The sequence below is a fragment of the Oncorhynchus keta genome, chromosome 1 (genome assembly GCF_023373465.1).
Source record: "Oncorhynchus keta strain PuntledgeMale-10-30-2019 chromosome 1, Oket_V2, whole genome shotgun sequence".
Classification (NCBI taxonomy): Eukaryota; Metazoa; Chordata; class Actinopteri; order Salmoniformes; family Salmonidae; genus Oncorhynchus; species Oncorhynchus keta.
Window position 1 is genome coordinate 90279672 of NC_068421.1, and position 26598 is coordinate 90306269.

Sequence of the window (26598 nt, forward strand, 5' to 3'; positions counted from 1 at the left end):
ATCCTAAGGCGTGGATGGGCTCCATCTACTACAACACTCTCAAAGCCATGGACTGCATCCCAGCAGGTGAGGCCTCCTCTCTCTCTCTCTCTCTCTCTCTCTCTCTCTCTCTCTCTCTCTCTCTCTCTGTCTCTCTCTGTCTCTCTCTCTCTCTCTCTCTCTCTCTCTCTCTCTCTCTCTCTCTCTCTCTCTGTCTCTGTCTCTCTCTGTCTCTCTTTCTCCCTCTGTCTCTCTCTCTCTCTCTCTCTCTCTCTCTCTGTCTCTCTTTCTCCCCCTCTGTCTCTACCTCTCTCTCTCTCGGTCTCTCTCTCTCTCTCTCTCTGTCTCTCTCTGTCTCTCTCTGTCTCTCTCTGTCTCTACCTCTCTCTCTCTCTCTCTCTATGTTTGTTTGTAAGTACCGAGTATTGTTCTGTGTGTGCAGAGCTGCCCCAGTCCCTGCGTTGGTGTGTGTTGTCCAGCGATGAGCAGCAGAAGTGTACAGACATGGCCGAGGCCTTCAGTGCCAAGTCTCTGGTCCCCAATATCCAGTGTGTGATGGGATCTTCAGTGGACGACTGCATGAAGAAGATCCAGGTACATTTGACTTTTCTAAACCCTGCCTACCTGCCACTCCAGCAGGCGCAATCTAGCCTAGCAGGTAGCCTAGCGGTTAGAGTGGAGGGGCGGCAGGTAGCCTAGCGGTTAGAGTGGAGGGGCGGCAGGTAGCCTAGCGGTTAGAGTGGAGGGGCGGCAGGTAGCCTAGCGGTTAGAGTGGAGGGGCGGCAGGTAGCCTAGCGGTTAGAGTGGAGGGGCGGCAGGTAGCCTAGCGGTTAGAGTGGAGGGGCGGCAGGTAGACTAGCGGTTAGAGTGGAGGGTCGGCAGGTAGCCTAGCGGTTAGAGTGGAGGGGCGGCAGGTAGCCTAGCGGTTAGAGTGGAGGGGCGGCAGGTAGACTAGCGGTTAGAGTGGAGGTTCGGCAGGTAGCCTAGCGGTTAGAGTGTCGGGTCGGCAGGTAGCCTAGCGGTTAGAGTGTCGGGGCGGCAGGTAGCCTAGCGGTTAGAGTGGAGGGTCGGCAGGTAGCCTAGCGGTTAGAGTGGAGGGGCGGCAGGTAGCCTAGCGGTTAGAGTGTCGGGGCGGCAGGTAGACTAGCGGTTAGAGTGGAGGGTCGGCAGGTAGCCTAGCGGTTAGAGTGTCGGGGCGGGCAGGTAGACTAGCGGTTAGAGTGGTGGGGCGGCAGGTAGCCTAGCGGTTAGTAGAGTGGAGGTTCGGCAGGTAGCCTAGCGGTTAGAGTGGAGGGTCGGCAGGTAGCCTAGCGGTTAGAGTGGAGGGGCGGCAGGTAGCCTAGCGGTTAGAGTGGAGGGGCGGCAGGTGCCTAGCGGTTAGAGTGGAGGGCGGCAGGTAGCCTAGCGGTTAGAGTGGAGGGGCGGCAGGTAGCCTAGCGGTTAGAGTGTCGGGGCGGCAGGTAGACTAGCGGTTAGAGTGGAGGGTCGGCAGGTAGCCTAGCGGTTAGAGTGTCGGGGCGGCAGGTAGACTAGCGGTTAGAGTGGTGGGGCGGCAGGTAGCCTAGCGGTTAGAGTGTCGGGCGGCAGGTAGACTAGCGGTTAGAGTGGAGGGTCGGCAGGTAGCCTAGCGGTTAGAGTGGAGGGGCGGCAGGTAGCCTAGCGGTTAGAGTGGAGGGGCGGCAGGTAGCCTAGCGGTTAGAGTGTCGGGGCGGCAGGTAGCCTAGCGGTTAGAGTGTCGGGCGGCAGGTAGCCTAGCGGTTAGAGTGTCGGGTCGGCAGGTAGCCTAGCGGTTAGAGTGTCGGGGCGGCAGGTAGCCTAGCGTTTAGAGTGGAGGGGGCAGGTAGCCTAGCAGGTGGAGGGGCGGCAGGTAGCCTAGAGGTTAGAGTGTCGGGCGGCAGGTAGACTAGCGGGAGTGTCGGGCAGGTAGCCTAGCGGTTAGAGTGGAGGGGCGGCAGGTAGCCTAGCGGTTAGAGTGTCGGGGCGGCAGGTAGCCTAGCGGTTAGAGTGTCGGGCGGCAGGTAGCCTAGCAGGTAGACTAGACTAGCGGTTAGAGTGTCGGGCGGCAGGTAGCCTAGCGGTTAGAGTGGAGGGCGGCAGGTAGCCTAGCGGTTAGAGTGTCGGGGCGGCAGGTAGCCTAGCGGTTAGAGTGTCGGGCGGCAGGTAGACTAGCGGTTAGAGTGGAGGGTCGGCAGGTAGCCTAGCGGTTAGAGTGGAGGGCGGGCAGGTAGCCCAGCGGTTAGAGTGGAGGGCGGCAGGTAGCCTAGCGGTTAGAGTGGAGGGCGGCAGGTAGCTAGTGGTTAGAGTGGAGGGTCGGTAGCCTAGAGTTAGAGTGGAGGGGCGGCAGGTAGCCTAGCGGTTAGAGTGGAGGGCGGCAGGTAGCCTAGCGGTTAGAGTGGAGGGGCGGCAGGTAGCCTAGCGGTTAGAGTGGAGGGGCGGCAGGTAGCCTAGCGGTTAGAGTGGAGGGGCGGCAGGTAGCCTAGCGGTTAGAGTGGAGGGGCGGCAGGTAGCCTAGGGGTTAGAGTGGAGGGGGGCGGCAGGTAGCCTAGCGGTTAGAGTGGTGGGGCGGCAGGTAGCCTCGGGAGTGTCGGGCGGCAGGTAGACTAGCGGTTAGAGTGGAGGGTCGGCAGGTAGCCTAGCGGTTAGAGTGGAGGGCGGCAGGTAGCCTAGCGGTTAGAGTGGAGGGGCGGCAGGTAGCCTAGCGGTTAGAGTGTCGGGCGGCAGGTAGCCTAGCGGTTAGAGTGTCGGGCGGCAGGTAGACTCGGTTAGCGGCAGGTAGCCTAGCGGTTAGAGTGTCGGGCGGCAGGTAGCCTAGCGTTTAGAGTGGAGGGCGGCAGGTAGCCTAGCGGTTAGAGTGGAGGGGCGGCAGGTAGCCTAGAGGTTAGGAGGTCGGGCGGCAGGTAGACTAGCGGTTAGAGTGTCGGGGCGGCAGGTAGCCTAGCGGTTAGAGTGTCGGGGCGGCAGGTAGCCTAGCGGTTAGAGTGGAGGGGCGGCAGGTAGACTAGCGGTTAGAGTGGAGGGGCGGCAGGTAGCCTAGCGGTTAGAGTGGAGGGGCGGCAGGTAGCCTAGCGGTTAGAGTGGAGGGGCGGCAGGTAGCCTAGCGGTTAGAGTGGAGGGGCGGCAGGTAGCCTAGCGGTTAGAGTGGAGGGGCGGCAGGTAGCCTAGCGGTTAGAGTGGAGGGGCGGCAGGTAGCCTAGGGGTTAGAGTGGAGGGGCGGCAGGTAGCCTAGCGGTTAGAGTGGTGGGGCGGCAGGTAGCCTAGCGGTTAGAGTGTCGGGGCGGCAGGTAGACTAGCGGTTAGAGTGGAGGGTCGGCAGGTAGCCTAGCGGTTAGAGTGGAGGGGCGGCAGGTAGCCTAGCGGTTAGAGTGGAGGGGCGGCAGGTAGCCTAGCGGTTAGAGTGTCGGGGCGGCAGGTAGCCTAGCGGTTAGAGTGTCGGGCGGCAGGTAGACTAGCGGTTAGAGTGGAGGGTCGGCAGGTAGCCTAGCGGTTAGAGTGTCGGGGCGGCAGGTAGCCTAGCGTTTAGAGTGGAGGGGCGGCAGGTAGCCTAGCGGTTAGAGTGGAGGGGCGGCAGGTAGCCTAGAGGTTAGAGTGTCGGGGCGGCAGGTAGACTAGCGGTTAGAGTGTCGGGGCGGCAGGTAGCCTAGCGGTTAGAGTGTCGGGGCGGCAGGTAGCCTAGCGGTTAGAGTGTCGGGGCGGCAGGTAGCCTAGAGGTTAGAGTGTCGGGGCGGCAGGTAGCTTAGAGGTTAGAGTGTCGGGGCGGCAGGTAGACTAGCGGTTAGAGTGTCGGGGCGGCAGGTAGCCTAGCGGTTAGAGTGGAGGGGCGGCAGGTAGCCTAGCGGTTAGAGTGGAGGGGCGGCAGGTAGCCTAGAGGTTAGAGTGTCGGGGCGGCAGGTAGACTAGCGGTTAGAGTGGAGGGGCGGCAGGTAGCCTAGCGGTTAGAGTGGAGGGGCGGCAGGTAGCCTAGAGGTTAGAGTGTCGGGGCGGCAGGTAGACTAGCGGTTAGAGTGTCGGGGCGGCAGGTAGCCTAGCGGTTAGAGTGTCGGGGCGGCAGGTAGCCTAGCGGTTAGAGTGTCGGGGCGGCAGGTAGCCTAGAGGTTAGAGTGTCGGGGCGGCAGGTAGCTTAGAGGTTAGAGTGTCGGGGCGGCAGGTAGACTAGCGGTTAGAGTGTCGGGGCGGCAGGTAGCCTAGCGGTTAGAGTGGAGGGGCGGCAGGTAGCCTAGCGGTTAGAGTGGAGGGCGGCAGGTAGCCTAGCGGTTAGAGTGTCGGGCGGCAGGTAGACTAGCGGTTAGAGTGGAGGGTCGGCAGGTAGCCTAGCGGTTAGAGTGGAGGGGCGGCAGGTAGCCTAGCGGTTAGAGTGGAGGGGCGGCAGGTAGCCTAGCGGTTAGAGTGGAGGGGCGGCAGGTAGCCTAGCGGTTAGAGTGGAGGGGCGGCAGGTAGCCTAGCGGTTAGAGTGGAGGGGCGGCAGGTAGCCTAGCGGTTAGAGTGGAGGGGCGGCAGGTAGCCTAGCGGTTAGAGTGTAGGGGCGGCAGGTAGCCTAGCGGTTAGAGTGGAGGGGCGGCAGGTAGCCTAGCGGTTAGAGTGGAGGGGCGGCAGGTAGCCTAGCGGTTAGAGTGGAGGGGCGGCAGGTAGCCTAGCGGTTAGAGTGGAGGGGCGGCAGGTAGCCTAGCGGTTAGAGTGGAGGGGCGGCAGGTAGCCTATTGGTTAGAGTGGAGGGGCGGCAGGTAGCCTAGCGGTTAGAGTGGAGGGGCGGCAGGTAGACTAGCGGTTAGAGTGTCGGGGCGGCAGGTAGCCTAGCGGTTAGAGTGGAGGGGCGGCAGGTAGCCTAGCGGTTAGAGTGTCGGGGCGGCAGGTAGCCTAGAGGTTAGAGTGTCGGGGCGGCAGGTAGACTAGCGGTTAGAGTGGAGGGTCGGCAGGTAGCCTAGCGGTTAGAGTGGAGGGGCGGCATGTAGCCTAGCGGTTAGAGTGGAGGGGCGGCAGGTAGCCTAGCGGTTAGAGTGGAGGGGCGGCAAGTAGCCTAGCGGTTAGAGTGGAGGGGCGGCAGGTAGCCTAGCGGTTAGAGTGGAGGGGCGGCAGGTAGCCTAGCGGTTAGAGTGGAGGGGCGGCAGGTAGCCTAGCGGTTAGAGTGGAGGGGCGGCAGGTAGCCTAGCGGTTAGAGTGGAGGGGCGGCATGTAGCCTAGCGGTTAGAGTGGAGGGGCGGCAGGTAGCCTAGCGGTTAGAGTGGAGGGGCGGCAGGTAGCCTAGCGGTTAGAGTGGAGGGGCGGCAGGTAGCCTAGCGGTTAGAGTGGAGGGGCGGCAGGTAGCCTATTGGTTATAGTGGAGGGGCGGCAGGTAGCCTAGCGGTTAGAGTGGAGGGGCGGCAGGTAGCCTAGCGGTTAGAGCTTTGGACCAGTAACCGAAAGGTTGCTCGATCGAATCCCCTGAGCTTACAGGGTGTAAAAATCTGTCGTTCTGCCCCTTAACAAGGCAGTTGTTCTTAACTGACTTGCCTAGTTAAATAAAGGTTAAATAAAAATACTATGCCTGGCAGACTCATAGGGCTCTTCCTAAAGGGGCTGTTGAAAGAGACTTGGTTGTAGGAAACAGGTCTTCCCTTCTGTGTGTTTGTAGAATAAAGAGGCAGATGCCATCACCCTGGATGGAGGTTACATCTACACAGCAGGGAAAAGCTACGGCCTGGTGCCTGCTGCTGGGGAGAGCTACACAGGTATGATCCCTCTAGAACCAAACTGACCCGACTACGTTTTCCTTAAGTTCTTTCCATGGGCTTTGATCATGTGATGATTTGCTGCAAATCAAAATGTCTTTTGGGACAATAACTATAGACGTACACTGAAGCCTCCTCCTCTCTCCCTCCTCTTCCCTCCTCTCTTCCCTCCTCTCTTCCCTCCTCTCTCCCTCCTCTCTTCCCTCCTCTCTTCCCTCCTCTCTTCCCTCCTCTCTCCCTCCTCTCTTCCCTCCTCTCTTCCCTCCTCTCTTCCCTCCTCTCTCCCTCCTCTCTCCCTCCTCTCTCCCTCCTCTCTCCCTCCTCTCTTCCCTCCTCTCTTCCTCCTCTCTCCCTCCTCTCTTCCCTCCTCTCTTCCCTCCTCTCTTCCTCCTCTCTCCCTACTCTCTCCCCTCCTCTCTCCCTACTCTCTCCCCTCCTCTCTCCCCTCCTCTCTTCCCTCCTCTCTCCCTCCCTCTCCCTCCTCTCCCCTCCTCTCTCTCCCTCCTCTCTTCCCTCCTATCTCCCTCCTCTCTCCCTCCTCTCTCCCCTCCTCTCTTCCCTCCTCCCTCTTCCTCCTCTCTCCCCTACTCTCTCCCCTCCTCTCTCCCCTCCTCTCTCCCTCCTCTCCCCTCCTCTCTTCCCTCCTCTCTTCCCTTCCCTCCTCTCTCTCCCTCCTCTCTCTCCCTCCTCTCTTCCCTCCTCTCTCCCTACTCTCTCCCCTCCTCTCTTCCCTCCTCTCTCCCTACTCTCTCCCTCCCCCCTTCCCCCCTCTCTTCCCTCCTCTCTCCCTACTCTCTCCCCTCCTCTCTTCCCGCCCTCTCCCTACCCCTCCTCTCCCTCCCTCCTCTCTCCCCCTCCTCTCTTCCCTCCTCTCTTCCCTCCTCTCTCTTCCCTCCTCTCTTCCCTCCTCTCTCCCCTCCTCTCTCCCCTCCTCTCTCCCTCCTCTCTTCCCTCCTCTCTTCCCTCCTCTCTCCCTACTCTCTCCCCTCCTCTCTCCCCTCCTCTCTCCCCTCCTCTCTCCCTCCTCTCTTCCCTCCTCTCTCCCTCCTCTCTCCCCTCCTCTCTTCCCTCCTCTCTCACTCAGGGGACAGTGATGGCAGTGTCTACTATGCTGTGGCAGTGGTGAAGAAGTCCAACAGTGACATCACCACGCTGGAGAACCTGAGGGGGAAGAGCTCCTGTCACACTGGCTACGGCCGTACAGCTGGCTGGAACATCCCCATGGGTCTGCTCATAGAGAAAGGTCTCATCAGACCAGCTCATTGTCAGATACCACAAGGTAATACACCAGGAACTCTGTCTGTCTGTCTGTCTGTCTGTCTGTCTGTCTGTCTGTCTGTCTGTCTGTCTGTCTGTCTGTCTGTCTGTCTGTCTGGTCTGGTCTGGTCTGGTCTGGTCTGGTCTGGTCTTTGCCTTTGCCTTTGCCTTTGCCTTTGCGCACAAGCATTGGAGTGTGTGAGTTCATTTCACATTTCTCCTCAGTAGGTCTGACTGTCTCTCTCTCCTCCTGTCCTCCTCAGTAGATCTGACTGTCTCTCTCTCCTCCTGTCCTCCTCAGTAGATCTGACTGTCTCTCTCTCCTTCTGTCCTCCTCAGTAGATCTGACTGTCTCTCTCTCCTCCTGTCCTCCTCAGTAGATCTGACTGTCTCTCTCTCCTCCTGTCCTCCTCAGTAGATCTGACTGTCTCTCTCTCCTTCTGTCCTCCTCAGTAGATCTGACTGTCTCTCTCTCCTTCTGTCCTCCTCAGTAGATCTGACTGTCTCTCTCTCCTCCTGTTCTCCTCAGTAGATCTGACTGTCTCTCTCTCCTCCTGTTCTCCTCAGTAGATCTGACTGTCTCTCTCTCCTTCTGTCCTCCTCAGTAGATCTGACTGTCTCTCTCTCCTTCTGTCCTCCACAGTAGATCTGACTGTCTCTCTCTCCTTCTGTCCTCCTCAGTAGATCTGACTGTCTCTCTCTCCTTCTGTCCTCCTCAGTAGATCTGACTGTCTCTCTCTCCTTCTGTCCTCCTCAGTAGATCTGACTGTCTCTCTCTCCTTCTGTCCTCCTCAGTAGATCTGACTGTCTCTCTCTCCTTCTGTCCTCCTCAGTAGATCTGACTGTCTCTCTCTCCTCCTGTCCTCCTCAGCCGCTGGAGGTTTCTTTAAGAACAGCTGTGTCCCTGGTGCCAATCAGCCTGGATTCCCTGGCAACCTGTGTGACCTGTGTGTGGGGGACAACAAAGGGCAGAACAAGTGTGAGAAAGGCAAGGACCTGTATGACGGATACAATGGAGCGTTCAGGTACAGTACATCTCACAACTTCCTGATCCATTTAAAGACAGATTCAGGTCTCTGTTCAGTCTGTGAAACTGAATCTGTTCAGTCTGTGAAACTGAATCTGTTCAGTCTGTGAAGCTGAATCTGTTTAGTCTGTGAAACGGACTCTATTCATTCTGTGAAGCTGAATCTATTCAGCCTGTGAAACTGATTCAATTCAGTCTGTGAAGCTGGCTCTATTCAGTCTGTGAAGCTGAATCTATTCAGCCTGTGAAACGGACTCTATTCAGTCTGTGAAGCTGAATCTATTCAGTCTGTGAAGCTGAATCTATTCAGTCTGTGAAACTGAATCTATTCAGCCTGTGATGCTGACTCTATTCAGCCTGTGAAACTGAATCTATTCAGTCTGTGAAGCTGAAACGTGACAGTTTCCGTAATAGAAATGTAAAGGTGATTTGTAATTTAGTGGAGGTATGAAGCGTTCACCGTGCATGTTGTCTCCGCCAGCGCTGGAGCACTACCTTTCAGTTCCAATCACACTGTAAAGCTGAACTTCTGCCACTTGAATACAGCCCTGAGACATAGTTTTATGAAGTGCCAAGACAATTCCATTGTAGTTATAACACCATTTATAATGTTATACTCAAACTATGTATATCGGCCTTGGTTTGTTGTAATTGTAGATCGTAGGGAACATTCTAGAGAGAGATAGCATCATTGACATATATATTTAACATTTGAGTCATTTAGCAGACATTCTTATCCTGAGAGACTTACAGTGGAGAATGCATACATTTTGATACTGCCCCCCCCCCGTGGGAATCGAACCAACAACCCTGTGGGAATCGAACCCACAACCCTGACGTTGAAGTTCGTTCAGACATTCCTATGGGGAAAGAATAGGGTTTTGGAATAAATGCAGAAAATGAGGTCTGAGGTAAAAACAGACTTCTACATTCTGTTCCATAAGATAATAGCAGTCAGTTAACATGACCTTTATGGATGATTACACTTCATGGGATTTCTGTTAATGACATAAACAATACAACAACAAAAATGACGTTAGCTAATGAAGATAATCTCATAGAACTAACCGTGTCAGATCTCCTCCACCTGTGTTTACCACAGACCTTATTTTCTACCTTTCTCCAAAAACACTACAACAACAAAAAGCGCCATTCATTTTCTCCATAGTCTTTGTCCCACGAACCGTGACAGTTAGTTAGTGTCAACAGAAAGACCCCATTTACTATTTAACTCTATTTGTATCAGGTGTTTGGCCACGGGAACTGGAGAGGTGGCCTTTATCAAGCACACCACTGTCTTCCAAAACACTGATGGTAAGTGTGTGTGTGTGTGTGTGTGTGTTGCGTGTGTGTGTGTGTGTGTTGCGTGTGTGTGTTACATACCATCTCCGGTCAGGAAACCAACCATTGTTATCATTGCACCATAACCTCACTACCGAAACCATAAACCCATAACCCCACTACCAGAATCATAAACTTGTTCAGAGGATGTGGAAATGTTTTCCAGTCCTTAACAACTTGCTGACACGTTGCTCTTTAACTCCATAACTTCATATCAGTATTTGTGAATTAGGAGAGTTATCTCTGTATATCTGCGGTAAGTTTTCTATCTCTGTGTGTTTATCTCTCTGTCCTCTAGGTAATTCAGGTGAGTCGTGGGCCATTGACCTGCAGTCTAAGGACTTCCAGCTGCTGTGTCCCCACGGCTCCAGGGCAGAGGTCACCCAGTACGCCCACTGTAACCTGGCCCGCGTCCCCTCCCACGCCGTTATGGTACGGCCCGACACCAACATCTATGCCCTCTATGGCCTGCTGGACAAAGCACAGGTACGACTGACCGGGCCATTGGTTCGTTGAGTGACTGATTGGTTGATTGAGTGATTAGTTGATTTATTGAATGATTGGTTATTTAGTTGAGTGAGTGAGTGAGTGAGTGAGTGAGTGAGTGAGTGATTGGTCGATTTGTTGATTGATTGTATGCATGTGGCATAACATAACATAAATATCCCTTCTACACACCTTAAAATGGTGAACTACATGTTGATACACTTGTGTCCTCTTCATCTCCCTCCAGGAGTACTATAGTAGTGACACGGGTTCAGAGTTCAAGATGTTTGACTCGTCTAAGTACCAGGGCTCTGACCTCATCTTCAAAGACTCCACTGTCAGCATGATCGGCGTGGCCGAGAGGAAGACCTATGACAAGTGGCTGGGACAGGGCTACATGGACTCACTTACCAACATGGAGTGCAACTCCTCTGCTAAAGGTACTGTACACAAACTCACACACACTCTCTTTGATCTATCTCATTTTACTGACGGTAATGCTTTAGGAACAGTAGCTTTCCTATGTGCTGGTGTACTGAAGTATGTTTGTTTGGCCTACAGCACTGTCTTCCCTGCTCCTGGTGGCTCTGATGAGCTCCATCTTCCTCTGGGTGTAAGAAGCCATGTCCTAACCCAACCCAGCCCCAACCCAGTCCCCCTGTCCAAGTTCCAACCCCAACCCAGTCCCCCTGTCCAAGTTCCAACCCCAACCCAGTCCCCCTGTCCAAGTTCCAACCCCAACCCAGTCCCCCTGTCCAAGTTCCAGCCCCAACCCAGTCCCCCTGTCCAAGTTCCAACCCCAACCCAGTCCCCCTGTCCAAGTTCCAACCCCAACCCAGTCCCCCTGTCCAAGTTCTAGCCCCAACCCAGTCCCCCTGTCCATGTTCCAGCCCCAACCCATCCCCCCTGTCAAAGTTCTAGCCCCAACTCAGCCCCCTGTCCAAGTTCTAGCCCCAAACCAGCCCCTGTCCATGTTCCAGCCCCAAACCAGCCCCTGTCCAAGTTCCAGCCCCAACCCAGTCCCCCTGTCCAAGTTCCAGCCCCAACTCAGCCCCCTTCCAAGTTCTAGCCCCAACCCAGCCCCTGTCCAAGTTCCAGCCCCAAACCAGCCCCTGTCCATGTTCCAGCCCCAACCCAGTCCCCCTTCCAAGTTCCAGCCCCAACTCAGTCCCCTGTCCAAGTTCCAGCCCCAACCCAGTCCCCCTGTCCAAGGTCCAGCCCCAACCCATCCCCCCTGTCCAAGTTCCAGCCCCAACTCAGCCCCCTGTCCAAGTTCCAGCCCTAACCCCTATCCCAGCCTGAACCCCTGTCCAAATCCCTAGTCACATTCCCAGAAGCAACACAAAACCTCTGTTTTTGTCCAGCCCCATTCCTTCACCAACCCCAGTAGCCTACTCCCTCTGTAGGGAATCTCTCCTCTTCTGCCAAAGCACCAGCAATAACACTACACATTACCACCCAGCACATTACTACCCAGCACATTACCACCCAGTACATTACTACCCAGCACATTACCACCCAGCACATTACTACCCAGTACATTACCACCCAGCGAACCACAGCAGCATTTCCTGTCATGTTGGAATCTTTAGAAGATAATGTCTGCATCCCTTCCTGTATCTGATTCATAGCTTATGATTGTACTTTAGATTCATAGCTTGTAATTGTACTTTATTCTACTGTATATGTTGATGCTAGGATTTGTGAGGAAGGATAGATAACATGTTGAAAATACTATTTGACTTGGGTCTAAATTATGGTCACTGTTGTTGAGTCAAGGTGCTTCTTGAGTCGGTGAGTCAAGGAGCTTCTTGAGTCAGTGAGTCAAAGTGCTTCTTGAGTCAGTAAGTCAAGGTGCTTCTTGAGTCAGTGAGTCAAAGTGCTTATTGAGTCAGTGAGTCAAGGTGCTTATTGAGTCAGTGAGTCAAGGTGCTTATTGAGTCAGTGAGTCAAGGTGCTTCTTGAGTCAGTGAGTCAAGGTGCTTCTTGAGTCAGTGAGTCAAGGTGCTTCTTGAGTAAGTGAGTCAAGCTGCTTCTTGAGTCGGTGAGTCAAGGTGCTTCTTGAGTCAGTGAGTCAAGGTGCTTCTTGAGTCAGTGAGTCAAGGTGCTTCTTGAGTCAGTGAGTCAAGCTGCTTCTTGAGTCAGTGAGTCAAGCTGCTTCTTGAGTCGGTGAGTCAAGGTGCTTATTGAGTCAGTGAGTCAAGGTGCTTCTTGAGTCAGTGAGTCAAAGTGCTTGAGTCAGTGAGTCAAGGTGCTTCTTGAGTCAGTGAGTCAAAGTGCTTATTGAGTCAAGGTGCTTCTTGAGTCAGTGAGTCAAGCTGCTTCTTGAGTCAGTGAGTCAAGGTGCTTCTTGAGTCAGTGAGTCAAAGTGCTTATTGAGCTTGTCTCTCAGTGGGGAAAATATCCTGTTTTCTTTGGATGAGCTACAGAGAATGAAGTCCTTCCCAACCAGAGATGACGAAGGATTGCTATTATGCTTACTGACGGTAACTGCCATATCAGTGTATATGTTTTTACCCGTTACATACTTTACTATGCAGTGTTCGTCTCTCCGCAAGGTGTGTATTGCTTACACCGACTATTGTGAGTACTACTTATGGGCACAAGCCATATCTGGGAATATGGCGCGTTTTGCACATTCTGCCTTTACTGTATAAGCTGATGCCATATCAGTGAATATGCACTGCTTGAACTACAGGATGTGTGTTGTGAAATGTTTTGAAAAGAGTCAAATAGTGGGTGTTTTATTCATATGTTCTCCCCAAATCCTGGATTGACAAACATTTAAGCCAAGACAACTTGCTCACTATCTGTATTTAGGGTCTCGATTCAATCCGTATCGCGTTACAGCGTGAATAGAGGCCTAGAAGTTTCCATTTGCTTGGCTGGTAATCAAATTCTACCATAAGAAATGATGTGAATTATAGCCTACTGATAAATGTTATGGATTGGAACCTGCTTGCACCTGATATGCACTTGTTTTGGAGAGAACATTGAACAAGCCATCCTTGTTTTTTTGCTTTTGAAACTTAGGTGTACTTTGATTTTAAAGTAATGTGGAATTTTGAAAATTACAGAGTCAGGTTTAAATTCTTATATTACATTTCAATGTTGTACACATGAGCTAAATTCATCATCTATAACAATAGTGATTATAAGGAATGGAACTCAACCCAACCCTGATTCCTGCTTTGTGACGGCGCAGTGTTCGATTTATTTTTGCTGCTCTCATGCAATTTTGTGTTCCTGTCCAGTATATCAGCTTGATTTGTATTTCAATGAATTTATATGATGCTCAGCTACCATATCAGTGTATATGTACAGAGTACTGACTCATTTCTGTCAGAAACAAACGCTTGCCTTCAAAGTTATAGCAATTTCTTCGATGAAATGATAAACATGTAACTAATATTTAGTTGCCAGGCCAGTGCGTCTGCATAAGTATTGCTACAAAACTGCTTCTTTAAGAATTCTCTGCTGTTCTTATTAAAAATCTGCATATGGAAGCTGGTGGTCCATCGTGAAACATTTTACTGTGGTAGGTTGTGAATGAGAGCCTGTACATTGTGTCAGTCAGTCCATCTACAGAGTCAAGGACTGTGCAATACATTCTTGGTGGACGTGACAATCTCCACGTTGATTGTTTAAAGTTACAATGAAATATACTCGCACACAATCATGGACTGAAGTCCTGTGCGTTCTTTGCTGCAACGGCAGTTTGAATGGAAGTTGTTGGAAGAGTTTGTGAGGTTTAGGGACTCAAGGTTCAGAACCAAGGACGGTTATTATAGCCTCTTTATGGGCCAACCTGTGAAACAGTGGACTTTAAACATGCAAGGTGAGTTGAGGTTCATCTACACACAATGCTACACTTAGCCATAGCAGACTCACAAAAAGGCAATTACTTTTGTACTAGCATAGCCCTAACTGTCTGCTACCCACAATATCAGGGTTGTTAAGACGCTTATTTCAAAGATACTGCCGAACTCGTCAGTCAGCTTCCTCCTCAGGTGTAAAACACACGCTGGTGACGAAGTGCTCTATTCAATCCAGATCACCTGAAGAGTTACAGATTTCGCAATAGAAAGGTAAATTCCGATTGAGCCCGACATGCAGCGTTTACCGTGAAAGCCAACATTGCCTTTGAATTTCAATTGGACTTTAGTGCAGAATTTTCCACAATACGGATTGATTGAATAGAGGCCTAAACCTCGTGTTGTCTAGTCATTTTTTTTATAGGTAAAATACATGACATTTAATTTAAAAGCACACTAAGATTTGGCCAATAGGTGAGGACAATCCAAACATCTCAAGTCATAATATGTCATGGGGCTGCATTACAGCAAACATACTACATGATGGTATTCTGCAAGTCAGATCAGGTAGACAATTCCATATCTACAAACACAGACTACTGGGTAGATTGCAACAAATCTCTGTCTCCAGTATGTAGACGTGTTACAGTAGACTCATCCACCACAAACCCAGACCTGTTACAGTAGACTAATTCACCACAAACGTAGACCTGTTACAATACTCATCTACCACAAACCCCAATATTCATTACAGGGGCGCAACTTTGTTTTTAAACCAGTCAGAAAAACACTCCACACTCATTACATGATGATATCTCCCTGATGGAAAATTAATCTTGAGTATGTTTTGAAACATAGTAGCTGGTTTAGCAGTAGCTTAGTGTTCCCGTCAATATATTAAAACATTGGCTCAGTGATGTAATAGTAGTCGGCCTAGACAGTTGTGGGACGGGTCATGTCGGTCACGTTATCAATAGTTCACATGATTGTTTGTCTGTCATACAGACATAAGACTACTGCTTCATTTCTTTATTTGTCCCTGAGCGTCTCTGAAGCCATCTTTCACCTCCTTGACAAAAGTCTCCCTCACTCTTCTGAACCGGGTCCCGATGTCACCAGCTTCTCGGGGAATCCGTCCGTTTGCCTCTTGCCGAACCTGGCGTAGCGTGTCTGACTTCAGGACCTTCGCCGTCGCAACCTTCCCAGCGATTTGTGCTTTGATGATCGCAAAAGCTGTGATCTGTGCCGCACGTCGGATAGGACGAGACTCCGCTAGTTTCTCAATGACTCGTGGATTGTTCAGGAAAGAGAACAACATACGAATGATGGCCATCTCGCACAGTAAATAAATGGTCTTGTTACCTGTAAAACAAACGACAAGACAGCTGATGTTATTTCACTGCCCAGAGTTAGCTAACCAGCTAGCTAGCTACTCGTGGTAGTTAGCTGCCTTTCCCGAAAAATACGTTAGTTCATGAGAAAACATCTTTATATTATAATACGCTGTAAGGAGCCACTGGTAAAGTTAAGATTAATATCGAAGAGTTTCTCACATACTTCCTTGTTCATTCAGATGACCGCTACTTTGAGACGCGAGGTTACATCAGAGACGCACTGTTCTGCCAGCAGCATAAAAGATGGCGTCAATTTGTATGGTAATAAAGAATCCTTCAAAATAAAAGCTGCCATTTTAAAAACATTGCAATGTGGATAACTAATTCAAAATATATTACATTTGAATCCATGTCCATTTTTATTGTGCTAATAAGTAAATACAAGAACGAATTTATAGAAACAATTACAAATCAATTACGACTATCAATGTATTATGTGCAAAATGGCAGTGGACACGCTTTTATGTGCAAATATTGATATAATAACCATCATATTGAAACCCGGAGTCACTCAATGACAGGCTGTGTGGTCCTCCCGACTACGACTAAATAAAGCATGTAGTATATTAGGCTACAGAATAAATAAACTGTGATGAACTTCACAGGGTATTGAAAGTGCAAGGTGATGAGCTTGATGCTCTTTTCAATAAATATCCAGGGTCTTATTCTGGTGACATGATCATCGATGCTTGGCTGCCGTTTGACAAATAAAAAATAATCTCACTCTTTTGTCCATAATAATGTAATCATGTAGGCTATACCCGTACTATATCTGTGAGCTGTTGGTTAGAACACACCAGCCAATACCAGAGTGGGCACATTCGCTATAAAACGCCACTTTGTTTTTGTGACAAAATCATCAGTAGATTTGAAAATGCGATGGAAACCCATTTAACCTTTAATTTTTATTTGGTACATGGGAATTTTACCACAAAAGTAATTTTTATGTGTCGTATGATCATCACGCACAGACTTCTATCCACAACAAGAACATTTTAACATTTTATTTATGCATATTGTTGAATATTCGCATGAAAAGCTGTTGCCAATTGGATGGAAATATCATTACAAAAAAACCCATGAAAATCACATTAACTGCACTGCCTTTAAAAACCCATGAAAATCACATTAACTGCACTGCCCCTTTAAAACCCCATGAAAATCACATTAACTGCACTGCCCCTTTTAAAACCCATGAAAATCACATTAACTGCACTGCCCCTTTAAAACCCCATGAAAATCACATTAACTGCACTGCCCCTTTAAAACCCCATGAAAATCACATTAACTGCACTGCCTTTTAAAACCCCATGAAAATCACATTAACTGCACTGCCCCTTTAAAACCCCATGAAAATCACATTAACTGCACTGCCTTTTAAAACCCCATGAAAATCACATTAACTGCACTGCCCCTTTAAAACCCCATGAAAATCACATTAACTGCACTGCCCCTTTAAAACCCCATGAAAATCACATTAACTGCACTGCCCCTTTAAAACCCCATGAAAATAACATTAACTGCACTGCCTTTTAAAACCCCATGAAAATCACATTAACTCTGCACTGCCCCTTTAAAACCCCATGAAAATCACATTAACTGCACTGCCTTTAAAAAACAACAAAACCAAAACTAAAACAGGCTGCTTCACATACTTAATTGCCTGCTGATGGGTCAACTGTGGATGGCCTTCCCATTGATTAAAACTGATTAGGTAGGTTTATGCCACCAGAACACACCTGGCCCAATGGGCAATTTACCAACAGTTGCCTGGACTTCACAGAAACATGAACATTCATACAGTTGCATTGTATGTTCTACAAACCAATGTGATATCAATATTGAATTGATAAAAAAATGCAACTGATATCGATATAGATTTTCCATTTCGGTGCCAATAACTCATTTAACGGATTTATTCTATAAGTGATTGAAATGACTGAATTGTATCATAGTGTGTGTTCGACCAGTGTTTCCCAAAATTTTTCAGTCACTGTGCAAATTTGGCTCTGCCTGGAGTACCCCTGAAGTACCCTCTCATGTGCATTTTACCAAGAGGCCTATGGTCTCATTGGTCTTCTCAAGTACAGCCTGTGGATAGGCCAAGTAGCCCAAGGGGTCCTAGTACCCCTGGTTGGGAACCAATGTGTTGGACCATGAATTAACACATTTGATGAAATTTCAGACCCATGTTTCACAACACATGTACTATACTTTTTATATATAGCATAAAATGTGTGTTGGGGTGTCAAATAGAGTGTATTGCATTGTGGCCAATGTAATGGGTTGAGTAGAAAGTGTTTCTGGGTATACAGACCTCAGTCCCCCATGAAATAACACCATATATAGATTCTACAGAACTAGTGAGTAATTACAACCCCACTTTTACTTTGGCACCTAGAAAAGTTCTCTCTGTAAGACAATATGTATTTAATGTAGTGTACTGCATTGGGGACATTTATTTTACCTTGGAACTTGTTTAAAAAACAAACACATTTAATGCAAATGTTATTTAAATATGAACAAATATGAATCATTGTTAATGTTTAGAGAATATTTTTTCTTATATGAATAAATAAAAGTTAATTACACTTTTTTTTTACTATTACGTGGGGGACTTTTATTTAGAATATTTCTAAATTCCGTGACCCGGAAGTACTTTTTTGTGTTGTTGACGAGACGTTGATGTAAGGAACACATTTCTCCGCTCATCTTTGAAGCGACACAATGTCTATTAAATTGAATGCGCTATTCAGCGACTCCTACGTTGATGTAAGCCAATACAGAGACCAACATTTTAAGGTAAGGAATGGTTTAAATCAATCGGGAACCAAACAGTAGAATAGTTTTGCTCGCTAACGTTAGCTATCTGTTGCGCTAGCAAGCTACCGGTAGCTTGCAACGTGCTGTCTTTTCTTTCAGACAAACGTTGTTTATCACTTACCTGTGGCTTTCAAACCATTAAAATGGTATTTAAGGATGATTTCCTCCTAGGAATGGGTCGAAAAGTGTTTTCAAAGAGACCAACCTGTAGTTAGCTACAGTTTAAAGAGAAAATCATACTGACCTCTCTAATCAGACTGGTCTCAGTCTAGACATAATACATTTAAATACGAGACATTGAAATTAGCATATGGTTGGTATGGTTACATGAGATGGAGTCTTATTTAAAACGTATATTATGCTGCAAACATTTACCCATATTAGTGGTGAATAATACTAACAGCTATTGCGTAATTGTCCTCCTGGCTGTGCAGTTACTAGACTCTTCTAAAGATGTTCTCTCTCTCTCCCCCTCCATCCTCCAGGGAAATCGATATGAGCAAGAGAAACTGCTGAAGCAGGCTAACACACTCTACGTGGGTAACCTGTCCTTTTACACCACAGAGGAACAAGTGTACGAGCTCTTCTCCAAGAGCGGGGACGTGAAACGAATAATCATCGGCCTGGATAAGGTGAAGAAGACGGCGTGCGGCTTCTGCTTCGTCGAGTATCCTTTAAAAAAAACTTGTGGATGTGTTTTGGTTCAACATTTTAAAAATTCTATACCCATACACTTAGGGCTCCCGGACCCAGATTACAACTAGTCCTACACTAAAGCCTTAAGCCTAGTTCCTATCAATCAAATGTATTTATAAAGCCCTTTTTCCATCAGCCGATGTAGTCCTACACTAAAAGCACAGTCAGTGGAGATTGACCCTCGGATGTCCAATAGTAGGCTTAATCTGTGTTTCTGGAAACTGGCACCTTGACCCCTGTACCAGATACTACACGCGTACAGATGCTGAAAATGCTATGAGGTTTGTCAACGGGACACGTCTGGATGACCGCATCATCAGAACTGACTGGGACGCTGGTTTTAAAGAAGGCAGGCAGTACGGCCGTGGCAAGTCCGGTGGTCAGGTAAATTTACACCGGGGAAATGCATGTTTACTACCTCAGAGACGACAACAGTTGTATATTAGTTAGCCGTTTCTGGTTGTTTATATTGGAATTGATAGTTTTCACTAAAGTGGTACCGTTAACTGGTTATGGTTTGGATGAGAACTTTGACAGTTACTTAACACTATAACATTACTGTATTATCAACAGGAGAAACATGTTAATTAATGGGTTATGTCATTGTGACCATGTTGTCTTACCGTTCTAGAACTTGATAGGATCTATCATGAGGAGACAAAGTTCAGTCCTATATGAACTATGTCACCCCCTAATAGACCCAAATACTTAACAGGGTTTGTGGCAAAACAAACAAGTCAGTCTCTTTTTCTCCTCAGGTCAGAGACGAATACAGACAAGATTATGACCCAGCCCGGGGGGGCTATGGGAAAGTTGTCTCACGGCCATAAAACATGTCCTATGCTGTTTCTTTGGGGAGGGCTATGGGGAAACTAGTGTCACGAGCCTGAGTCAACATGTTACTGCTGTTTCTTTGCCCTTTTCCAGGTAAGAGATGAATATAGACAAGATTATGACCCTGCTCGATGTGGGAAATTAGCTCAGCTGCAGAAACCTCCCGAGGGACGGGACAGTTTAGTTTGGGTTCCAAGCAGATGTCTGCCAGGGTTTTCTAATGACTCGTTTATTTACAAGTCTTCTGTGAAGTGTTTTTCAGTTAACCATAGTTCCAGTCATTAGGACCAGTGTGACACACGTTTACAAATGTAATTGTCTCCCAAACTGTATACTTTCAAAAAAATAAAATGTTTTTACCTTTTTTACTTTTCTTAATGTATCTACTATACAAACTGGAACACTACTTTGGTAATGTGGAGCAACTCTTCTGATCAGATTGAGTAGTTTCTCATGGATGAAGTGTGTGTGTAAACACAGGTTCACTACTGGCTGTTTAAGGTCCATGGAGGTGATACTGATGGCTTTTCAGAGTTTATGGCTCCACAGAGAAAAGCTACGGACCTAAAACTTGCCTGTTCGAGTTGCGACAACTACAGCAATTTTGACTAACCTTGACCTAATTCTCCTAACCTGCTGTAAACCATCAGTGTCCGAACACCAGGATTCAATAGGATGGCAGGTTATAGGCATTGTGGCTTTTAAAGGCAATTTTCGACTGAGCCATTATCTTGAATGGGATCTCTGTGTCTGCAGGAACATTGCCTTTTAATTTAAAGCTGCAATGCCAATAGTCTGCGATCGGATTCAATCTGTAGTGCGGCTGACATTTTAAAGGCAACGTTACCACATGTCGGCTCAATCGGAAATGACCTTTAAATGTAAACTGCGATTTTAATTGAGCTCGAGTATCAGGGAATCACCACACGCATGCGCCGGTCAATTACACCAAGTAACTTTACAAACTTCATATCATCATTAAACATCCTCATATGGGTGATTGTTTGCTGAAGTAGTTAACATGAACAGACTGCTCCATCGAGTTGACAAACATCTGCTCTTTTGTCATTTAAATTTCAGAAAGTAAACCACGTTCTAATTGAAGATAATTCAAATAGAATTGACACTGTTCTCTAAAAAGCATAATGGAATTGTAGCTGGGCATCCTAACAACCCTGTGCTCTGTCATCTCAACATTACTTAAAACTAAAGTGTTTGAATGTATTCGGGGATTCATTTGGGAAGGAAACGGTTCCATTTTAGGATGAGACAACAAGCATTGGGAACCTTTTGAGGACAGTTTACCCATCTAGAGAATCCCAATTTAATCTCCTCTAGGTGTTTGTCAGCATAACGGGGGCGGCAGGGTAGCCTAGTGTTTAGAGCGTTGGATTAGTAACTGGATGGTTGCAAGTTCAAATCCCCAACCTGTCAAGGTACAAGAAGATGATCCAGGTACATTTGACTTTTCTAAACCCTGCCTACCTGCCACTCCAGCAGGCTCAATCTTACTTCTCAAAGTCTTAGAATGAAAGAAGGGGTGGCAGGTAGCCTAGCAGTTAGTGTTGGACCAGTAACCGAAAGAAGATCAACCAGATTAGAGTGATCTGTGAACATTCAATGGTGCAATAGCATTGCTTACACCACCATGTGAGATTTGTCGCATCTACCCATTATAGAAAGTGATTTATTTAAGGAGAATTACTGATGCTAAATGGTTTTGAACATTCAGATCTGTTCACACTTGATTGATATCCAGACATTTTAATCATCTACACCGGTCTTAAAAATGTGGACAACAACACAAAAGGCATATGTTAGCACCAGGTATACACTGGGCTCAAATGTGCATTAATGACAGATAGTATAGATGGGATTCAGCAATTTCTACAGCAGCATTTTCTCAATTACAAACTGTCTGTGGACCAGCACCCTCAGATGGGTGATCCTCCCATGAGGAAGATGACCATAGTGGGCCGGGCCCCTCATACAATAAAAGGCTTAGAAACGGTTCTACAGCAGTAGCATTAAATTCTTTCTCAGTACACTAAAATGTCAAAATACACATTGTTTTAACAGCATATTTTCAACAGAAGCAGGAAGAGGTGTGTGTTTTCATGAAGCCATTCTGAGTGGAGCATCATGGTTAATCATAACTCCCTGATAACAAACTGCTGTTTGTGATGCCAAAACGTGGAGTTTCTCAAGAACTAAAGAAGCGGTTTGAGATTAAGTAACATTAAAACAGTATATTCAGTTAAACGTTAGCCTTTGAGTTATTGTTCTCTACTAGTCAGGCAAACATGATATAAAACAAGAACCTTCAAGTTTCACCTACTGTCCCATATAATCTCCTGTTTACAGTTTAACAACTGAAGCTAGGAAACGTGTTATAAACACGGATAGGTCCATTACCGGTCTCAAACCAACCACCAGAGTTTGCTCCAGGTCAGCCAGCCAGCCAGCCACTACTGAAGGACAGATGGTTGTTTTCACCGTCTCTGTGTCGTTAAGTCACACAACGTGTCCCGTTTCCACTGCGCTTCATTCAGCTTCTTGGCTCGTCATGTTTTAGAGTATTAATGGCCCTTCCACAATAAGGGTCAAACAGTCGTTAAAGCCCACGGTCCAGTGGAAAGGCAGGTGTACTCTCTCTAGAGCTGGGACACTGCGGTTGATCAGTCATTCAGTTTACAGTCACAGAGCTCTTTGTAAATCCTCTTGCGGACTTTGGGCATGTCGTCCTGTGTAAACTGCAGCGGCTCTTTCAATGCCAGGCACTTGCAGTACTGAGAGAAACAGAGCGGGGGAAGAGTTAAATTGGGAAGATTCACCACAAGGAATGTGTGTGTGTGTGTGGGGAATTTACAGTATGAGAGGGAAATTCCCCACTCACCTCCAAGATGAAGACTCCACAGTCACTGTCGTTCTTCTGTTGAGGAATACCCTGAGGGTGGGAACCAATCAGAGACAGTGGTCAACACACGGTCAATCAGAAAGCCCGAGAGAGAGAACAGTCACACGGTACCATCTGAAACAATACCTTGCTTATAATCGTCTTCCAGCCTTTCTGATATGCAGCGTGTTTCTTCTCCTCGGCCTCAGCCAGGATATAAGTCAGGATGTTCTGTGGGCCAGATGAACACAGAAGGGTTTAGTTAAATAGTTCACAAATAGACTCCTTCAAGGGTTCCTAAATGTGGACAACGTGTCAAACTCATTCCAAGGAGGGCCTAGTGTCTGCGACTTTTCACTCCACCCTTTTACTTGATGAAATAAGGTCACTAATAAAATAAAATAAAAACTCCCCTCACCTGGTTGCCGGTCAATCATTGAATGGAAAACCCGCAGACACTAGGCCCTCTGGAATGAGTTTGTCACCGATGACGTAGACCAATGTTAAAATGATAAATGCTCATCAAATCAAACCAATGTTCCTCAGGTCGAGGATAAATATTCAGAAGCAACTGAGTTTGATAGCGAGGCAGAGGACTAGAGTGAGAGTACCTCCATGGTGTATTTGAAGACGATGCCCTGGGAGTCATAATAGTGGATGTGGTGGTTGGCTATGTCCACTGTGATCAGGGACCAGTGAATCTCCAGGTGGATAGGAATCAACAACAACCTCTTAGAAAACAGATCCACCTGAGTGAGAGAGACACAGAGAGAGACACAGAGAGAGAGAGAGAGACACAGAGAGAGACAGAGAGACAGAGACACAAAGAGAGAGAGAGACAGAGACACAAAGAGAGAGAGAGACAGAGACACAAAGAGAGAGAGACACACCAGATTAACCACAATCGCGGACATATTCTAATTTAGCTTGTTCTGTGAGACTGACAGTCTCAGATAAACAGTGAGCCTTTACATTTCTGGTCATATCTTAACAAACTAGCGATAAATTGGCTGCATCTTCCATAACCTACCACCAGCTTACCTTTTTGGTCCATCTCTTAACCCCTTCGTAGCCTTTGGCCACCAGCTGCCGGTGGAAAAAGCTGTTGAAGAAATGAACCTGCGGGAGAAAAATAGGAAAACATTCGGTAACCAAGCAGAAGACCACCACCATCCTAACAACTCCCTTTCACAATTAACCCTTTGTTGAACATTCTGATCCAGGATCCAAAATGAATGCACCTTGTTCTGTGTAGCATCCATGATCAATTCTCCATACATGTTTATCACCTAGACACACACACACACACACGACAGAAACATGGCAACGTTTGAATTTCAGGTTAGATAATACGTAGGCGAATAAGTTTATAAGCAGCAAGCACACAGTTTCCTATCGACCAAAGCTACCTGGTCGTTGACCCAGTTTTGGTCATCCAGTGTGGACAGGTCCTCCAGGGTCAGAGTGTGCTTGTTGTAGTCCACTTTGAAGCACTTCATAGGGGTGGAGGCGAGACCCGCTTTATACTTCATCATTTCGGAGTGGATGTTTAGCTTCCTAGTACAGAGAAATGAACAGAGATGCTATCAGCATAACAATGGAAATCAACAATGAAATTGAAGCTGGTTTGTATCTCAAAAGGATTCCTACTTGTCATGGAGGTCAGTGTTACACTTGTTCTTCAGATGCTCCAGGACGTCAGTCTCAGTGAGGGGGATAAAGCTCCCGTACTTCACATAGAAGAACGCCAGGAACTCTGAGGGAGAGAGAGACAGGACAGGAATCAATAATAACACCATACATAAGTAAAGTAATATGAACTTAAAATGTATACGATTTAAATAAAAAAATCATAGTTACAATAAAAGTCTAGTACCATGTATAAGGTCTATGATTACTTCATGGATGTTGTCTTCAGGGTTGGGTTGCTGTGCTGGGTTTGAGACACAGTCGTCCTCTGGCTCAGGGCTTGGAGCCCACACTCCCACCTCACAGTAATCTCTGTGGTCCCACAGAGCGAAGGGGTGGAGGGTGCTGCATAACATAATGCCTGGGGAAACACAGGCTGTGGCTGATGGTTCCACCTCCATAGGGGCGCTACAGTCTGTTGGTTCCTCGTTGGTCACAGCAGATGTACCGTTGGAAAGGGAGACAGCTGCATCACCAGCCTGGGGCTGCTTCATGACCTCCGTGTTAGAGTCGGTTACCGGCTGTTTGTCTAAACCACAACCATTCTCCTGCTCCATCTCTGAATCAGGAACATGCTCAACCACAGCCTTCATTATAGGTTGAACCACAGAGTTTGTTACTGGTTGAACCACAGACTTGGTCACCAGTTTAACCACAGTGTACGTTAACTTCTGACCCATAGAGTCCGTTAAAGGTTGAGGTTGACCGACAGAGTTGTTTACAAGTTGAGCCACAACATTCATTACAGGTTGACCGACAGAGCTGGTTACAAATGGAGCCAAGGAGTTGGTTACCTCCTCCACAACTGAGTCGTTCGCCAGCTGTCGGATGGCTGTTACCTGCTCCTCTGTCATCTGGGTCTTCTCAGAAGAGTGGTGACCACCCGTCGTCTTGGGGGTCCCCCCCAGGGCCTGGCCCCTGCCCTTCCCCAGATGGGCCCTGCGTTGTCTGGGCTTGCCACCTGGAGTCTTCCCATGTGGGTCCTTCCCATTGTGGTGCTTAGAGTTTGGCCCACAGCAGTCACATGCCTTGGGTGTCCTCTTCCTCCCAGAGGAGCGGCCATTGGTGCCCACCAGTGCCGGCGGTGGTGTTTGGGGGACTGAGACGTTATGAACCATGGCTCTGTCCTCAGCTACTACCCCATCCCTTCACAGCTGCTTCTGGCCCAGAGTGCTGGTCCCAGCCCTCAGGGGCACTGAACCAGGGACCCCCCAGTAGATGGACTTTCTGCCTGAGTTGTGGGTGGATAAGGACCCTGGACTAGAGCAGAGATGATAAACAGAAAATTATCGCCACCGACCATACTGATCACTTACCGCAGGCATTTTGCTGACATCATTCATTAAACATATGAGAAATGTTAAGTTTGAAGTGAAATTTTGTGCAAATATGGGTGATTGTTAATGGGACAATTGATGGCTACAACCATAGTACTTTAAAGGTTATAAAAATAAACAAAACTGTGGTGCACATTAATGTTATAAATGTATCATTCTACTTATCGATATCGCACCAATTCAGGCAATTTATTGCAATATTTTTGCCCATATCGCCCAGCTAACCTGCACCCTGGCTGGCCAGGTAGTTGACAGTTTCAGACTGAAGTCTTAGAGGGTGGTGAATGGAGGTCCTTCTCAGGAGTTACCCCCTACAAGTCAAGGAAGAAGCTACATTGAAGGAAAGAGAGCTGTTAGGATAGCTTACATGTGTGAAATGAATGTACTAAGTTTATTTGATGAAAACAGTATTGTTGATAGATAACTAGGCATATTAGAAGAACTGGTGTGACCTGCTATATTGTCAGATGTCCCAACAGTTTAATTAATATACATTACATTATTACACATATTGCTAATCCTTTACTAAAATAACGTAAAGGAGTATCTAATAATGGTGATGTCTGCAACAAATAAACCATTCTGAGCAACTTATCACTTTTTGGACAACTGAACTTGTCTGTGAGGTCGTTGGCTCGCTAAGTGTGCTCAGCCATGTTTACAACAACTTGAGCTGCTTTTGCGTCTTGCAATCGATGATTGGATAACTATTCCCCCACTGTTGTAACGCTGTAGCGTGTGAATGTTGTGTAGCTAAACACAGAAGAGTCATGACAACGTTGGAGTATCGAACAAGCTAGCATAGCAAGCTGACTATAGCTAGCTACTAACACAAATGGTTTCCTGTTTCCATGGCTGAAAATGCGATCTGCACAGAGACACCGCTTTAACTCGTTCTTACAGTATCGATAACTCATAAGCACAACTAAAAAGCACATATATTACCACATTTCTGCAATCGTCAAACAAGTTTCAGCGATAACAAACAACTCACTTGTGTGATCAAACAATCCATCTCATTAGTTTGACGTCGCTTACTGATTGCGTCACATTTCAGCGCAAACGGTTCTCACAAGCTACCACGGCCACAAAGTCAAAATTGCTGGTCGTTATCAATAAAAAGTGCAGTGTTCAATTTACCTGCTGGCGAGTAAGAAGACCCTCCAGCTCTGCTAAAACCATTGACTCTTGCTTGCCGTTTTCAAGGTATTGTTAAATAAACATGAACTATTTGGTTGTGATATCATCACCTCTTGAAAAGCATAGTAAGAACTACACATTTCCGATTATTCTATGTATGATAAATGCGCACATTTAGCTCT

At 47.8% G+C, this 26598-nt stretch overlaps 3 protein-coding genes and 2 long non-coding RNA genes across 55 annotated transcripts in view; 3 read left to right on the top strand and 2 right to left on the bottom strand.

Annotated features, from left to right (window-relative positions):
• The window catches only part of meltf (melanotransferrin), a 39690-nt gene extending 26392 nt beyond the window's left edge, over positions 1-13298 (top strand). Inside the window, exons 8-20 of one of the 50 annotated variants that reach the window (XM_052464872.1) lie at positions 1-66; positions 422-573; positions 5585-5681; positions 6766-6960; positions 7810-7963; positions 9212-9279; positions 9605-9792; positions 10040-10232; positions 10354-11721; positions 11772-11796; positions 11847-11896; positions 11947-11971; positions 12044-13298. The exon at positions 1-66 is cut by the window's left edge and continues 97 nt beyond it. In XM_052464872.1, the coding sequence (XP_052320832.1) occupies positions 1-66; positions 422-573; positions 5585-5681; positions 6766-6960; positions 7810-7963; positions 9212-9279; positions 9605-9792; positions 10040-10232; positions 10354-10409 (1169 nt within the window). In that variant the 3' untranslated portion in view covers positions 10410-11721; positions 11772-11796; positions 11847-11896; positions 11947-11971; positions 12044-13298. Of the gene's footprint in view, positions 67-421; positions 574-5584; positions 5682-6765; positions 6961-7809; positions 7964-9211; positions 9280-9604; positions 9793-10039; positions 10233-10353; positions 11972-12043 lie in introns of all 50 variants that reach the window. The other 49 variants (XM_052465067.1, XM_052464981.1, XM_052465026.1 and 46 more) reach the window with 49 other exon arrangements.
• Positions 645-3855, top strand: LOC127908068 (uncharacterized). Its single transcript, XR_008066151.1, has 3 exons — positions 645-829; positions 2941-3004; positions 3420-3855. It is a non-coding gene; the product is annotated as an uncharacterized LOC127908068 (long non-coding RNA).
• A 708-nt stretch (positions 13299-14006) lies between the features above and the next one.
• On the bottom strand, positions 14007-15273 carry LOC118378779 (uncharacterized). The gene is made up of 2 exons (XR_004824496.2): positions 15165-15273; positions 14007-14969 (listed from the first exon to the last, which is right to left on the bottom strand). It is a non-coding gene; the product is annotated as an uncharacterized LOC118378779 (long non-coding RNA).
• Positions 15274-17655: 2382 nt separating this feature from the next.
• ncbp2 (nuclear cap binding protein subunit 2) lies at positions 17656-19718 on the top strand. Its single transcript, XM_035765767.2, has 4 exons — positions 17656-17803; positions 18310-18491; positions 18766-18904; positions 19279-19718. The coding sequence occupies exons 1-4, from the start codon at positions 17729-17731 to the stop codon at positions 19348-19350; spliced, it is 468 nt and encodes a 155-aa protein (XP_035621660.1). The 5' UTR covers positions 17656-17728; the 3' UTR covers positions 19351-19718.
• Positions 19719-21102: 1384 nt separating this feature from the next.
• On the bottom strand, positions 21103-26435 carry senp5 (SUMO specific peptidase 5). 2 transcript variants are annotated; one of them, XM_035765765.2, is made up of 11 exons: positions 26271-26435; positions 25502-25606; positions 24127-25199; positions 23901-24006; positions 23660-23807; positions 23492-23539; positions 23292-23369; positions 22862-22999; positions 22398-22481; positions 22251-22301; positions 21103-22143 (listed from the first exon to the last, which is right to left on the bottom strand). In XM_035765765.2, the coding sequence occupies exons 3-11, from the start codon at positions 25055-25057 to the stop codon at positions 22033-22035; spliced, it is 1695 nt and encodes a 564-aa protein (XP_035621658.1). In that variant the 5' UTR covers positions 25058-25199; positions 25502-25606; positions 26271-26435; the 3' UTR covers positions 21103-22032. The 2 variants fall into 2 exon arrangements, with proteins under 2 accessions (XP_035621658.1, XP_035621659.1); XM_035765766.2 differs by lacking the exon at positions 26271-26435 and adding an exon at positions 26222-26242.
• Between the last annotated feature and the right edge of the window lie 163 nt (positions 26436-26598).

Bases quoted from the DNA above. Each gene is read 5' to 3' on its own strand.
- ncbp2 (XM_035765767.2), top strand. From the start codon at position 17,729: ATGTCTATTAAATTGAATGCGCTATTCAGCGACTCCTACGTTGATGTA. The intron at 17,804-18,309 runs GTAAGGAATGGT...TCCATCCTCCAG, and splicing joins ACAGAGACCAACATTTTAAG to GGAAATCGATATGAGCAAGA. The intron at 18,905-19,278 runs GTAAATTTACAC...TTTTCTCCTCAG, and splicing joins GTGGCAAGTCCGGTGGTCAG to GTCAGAGACGAATACAGACA.
- senp5 (XM_035765765.2), bottom strand. From the start codon at position 25,057: ATGGTTCATAACGTCTCAGTCCCCCAAACACCACCGCCGGCACTGGTG. The intron at 24,007-24,126 runs GTACTAGACTTT...TCTCTCCCTCAG, and splicing joins AATCATAGACCTTATACATG to AGTTCCTGGCGTTCTTCTAT. The intron at 23,540-23,659 runs GTAGCTTTGGTC...GTGTGTGTCTAG, and splicing joins AAAACTGGGTCAACGACCAG to GTGATAAACATGTATGGAGA.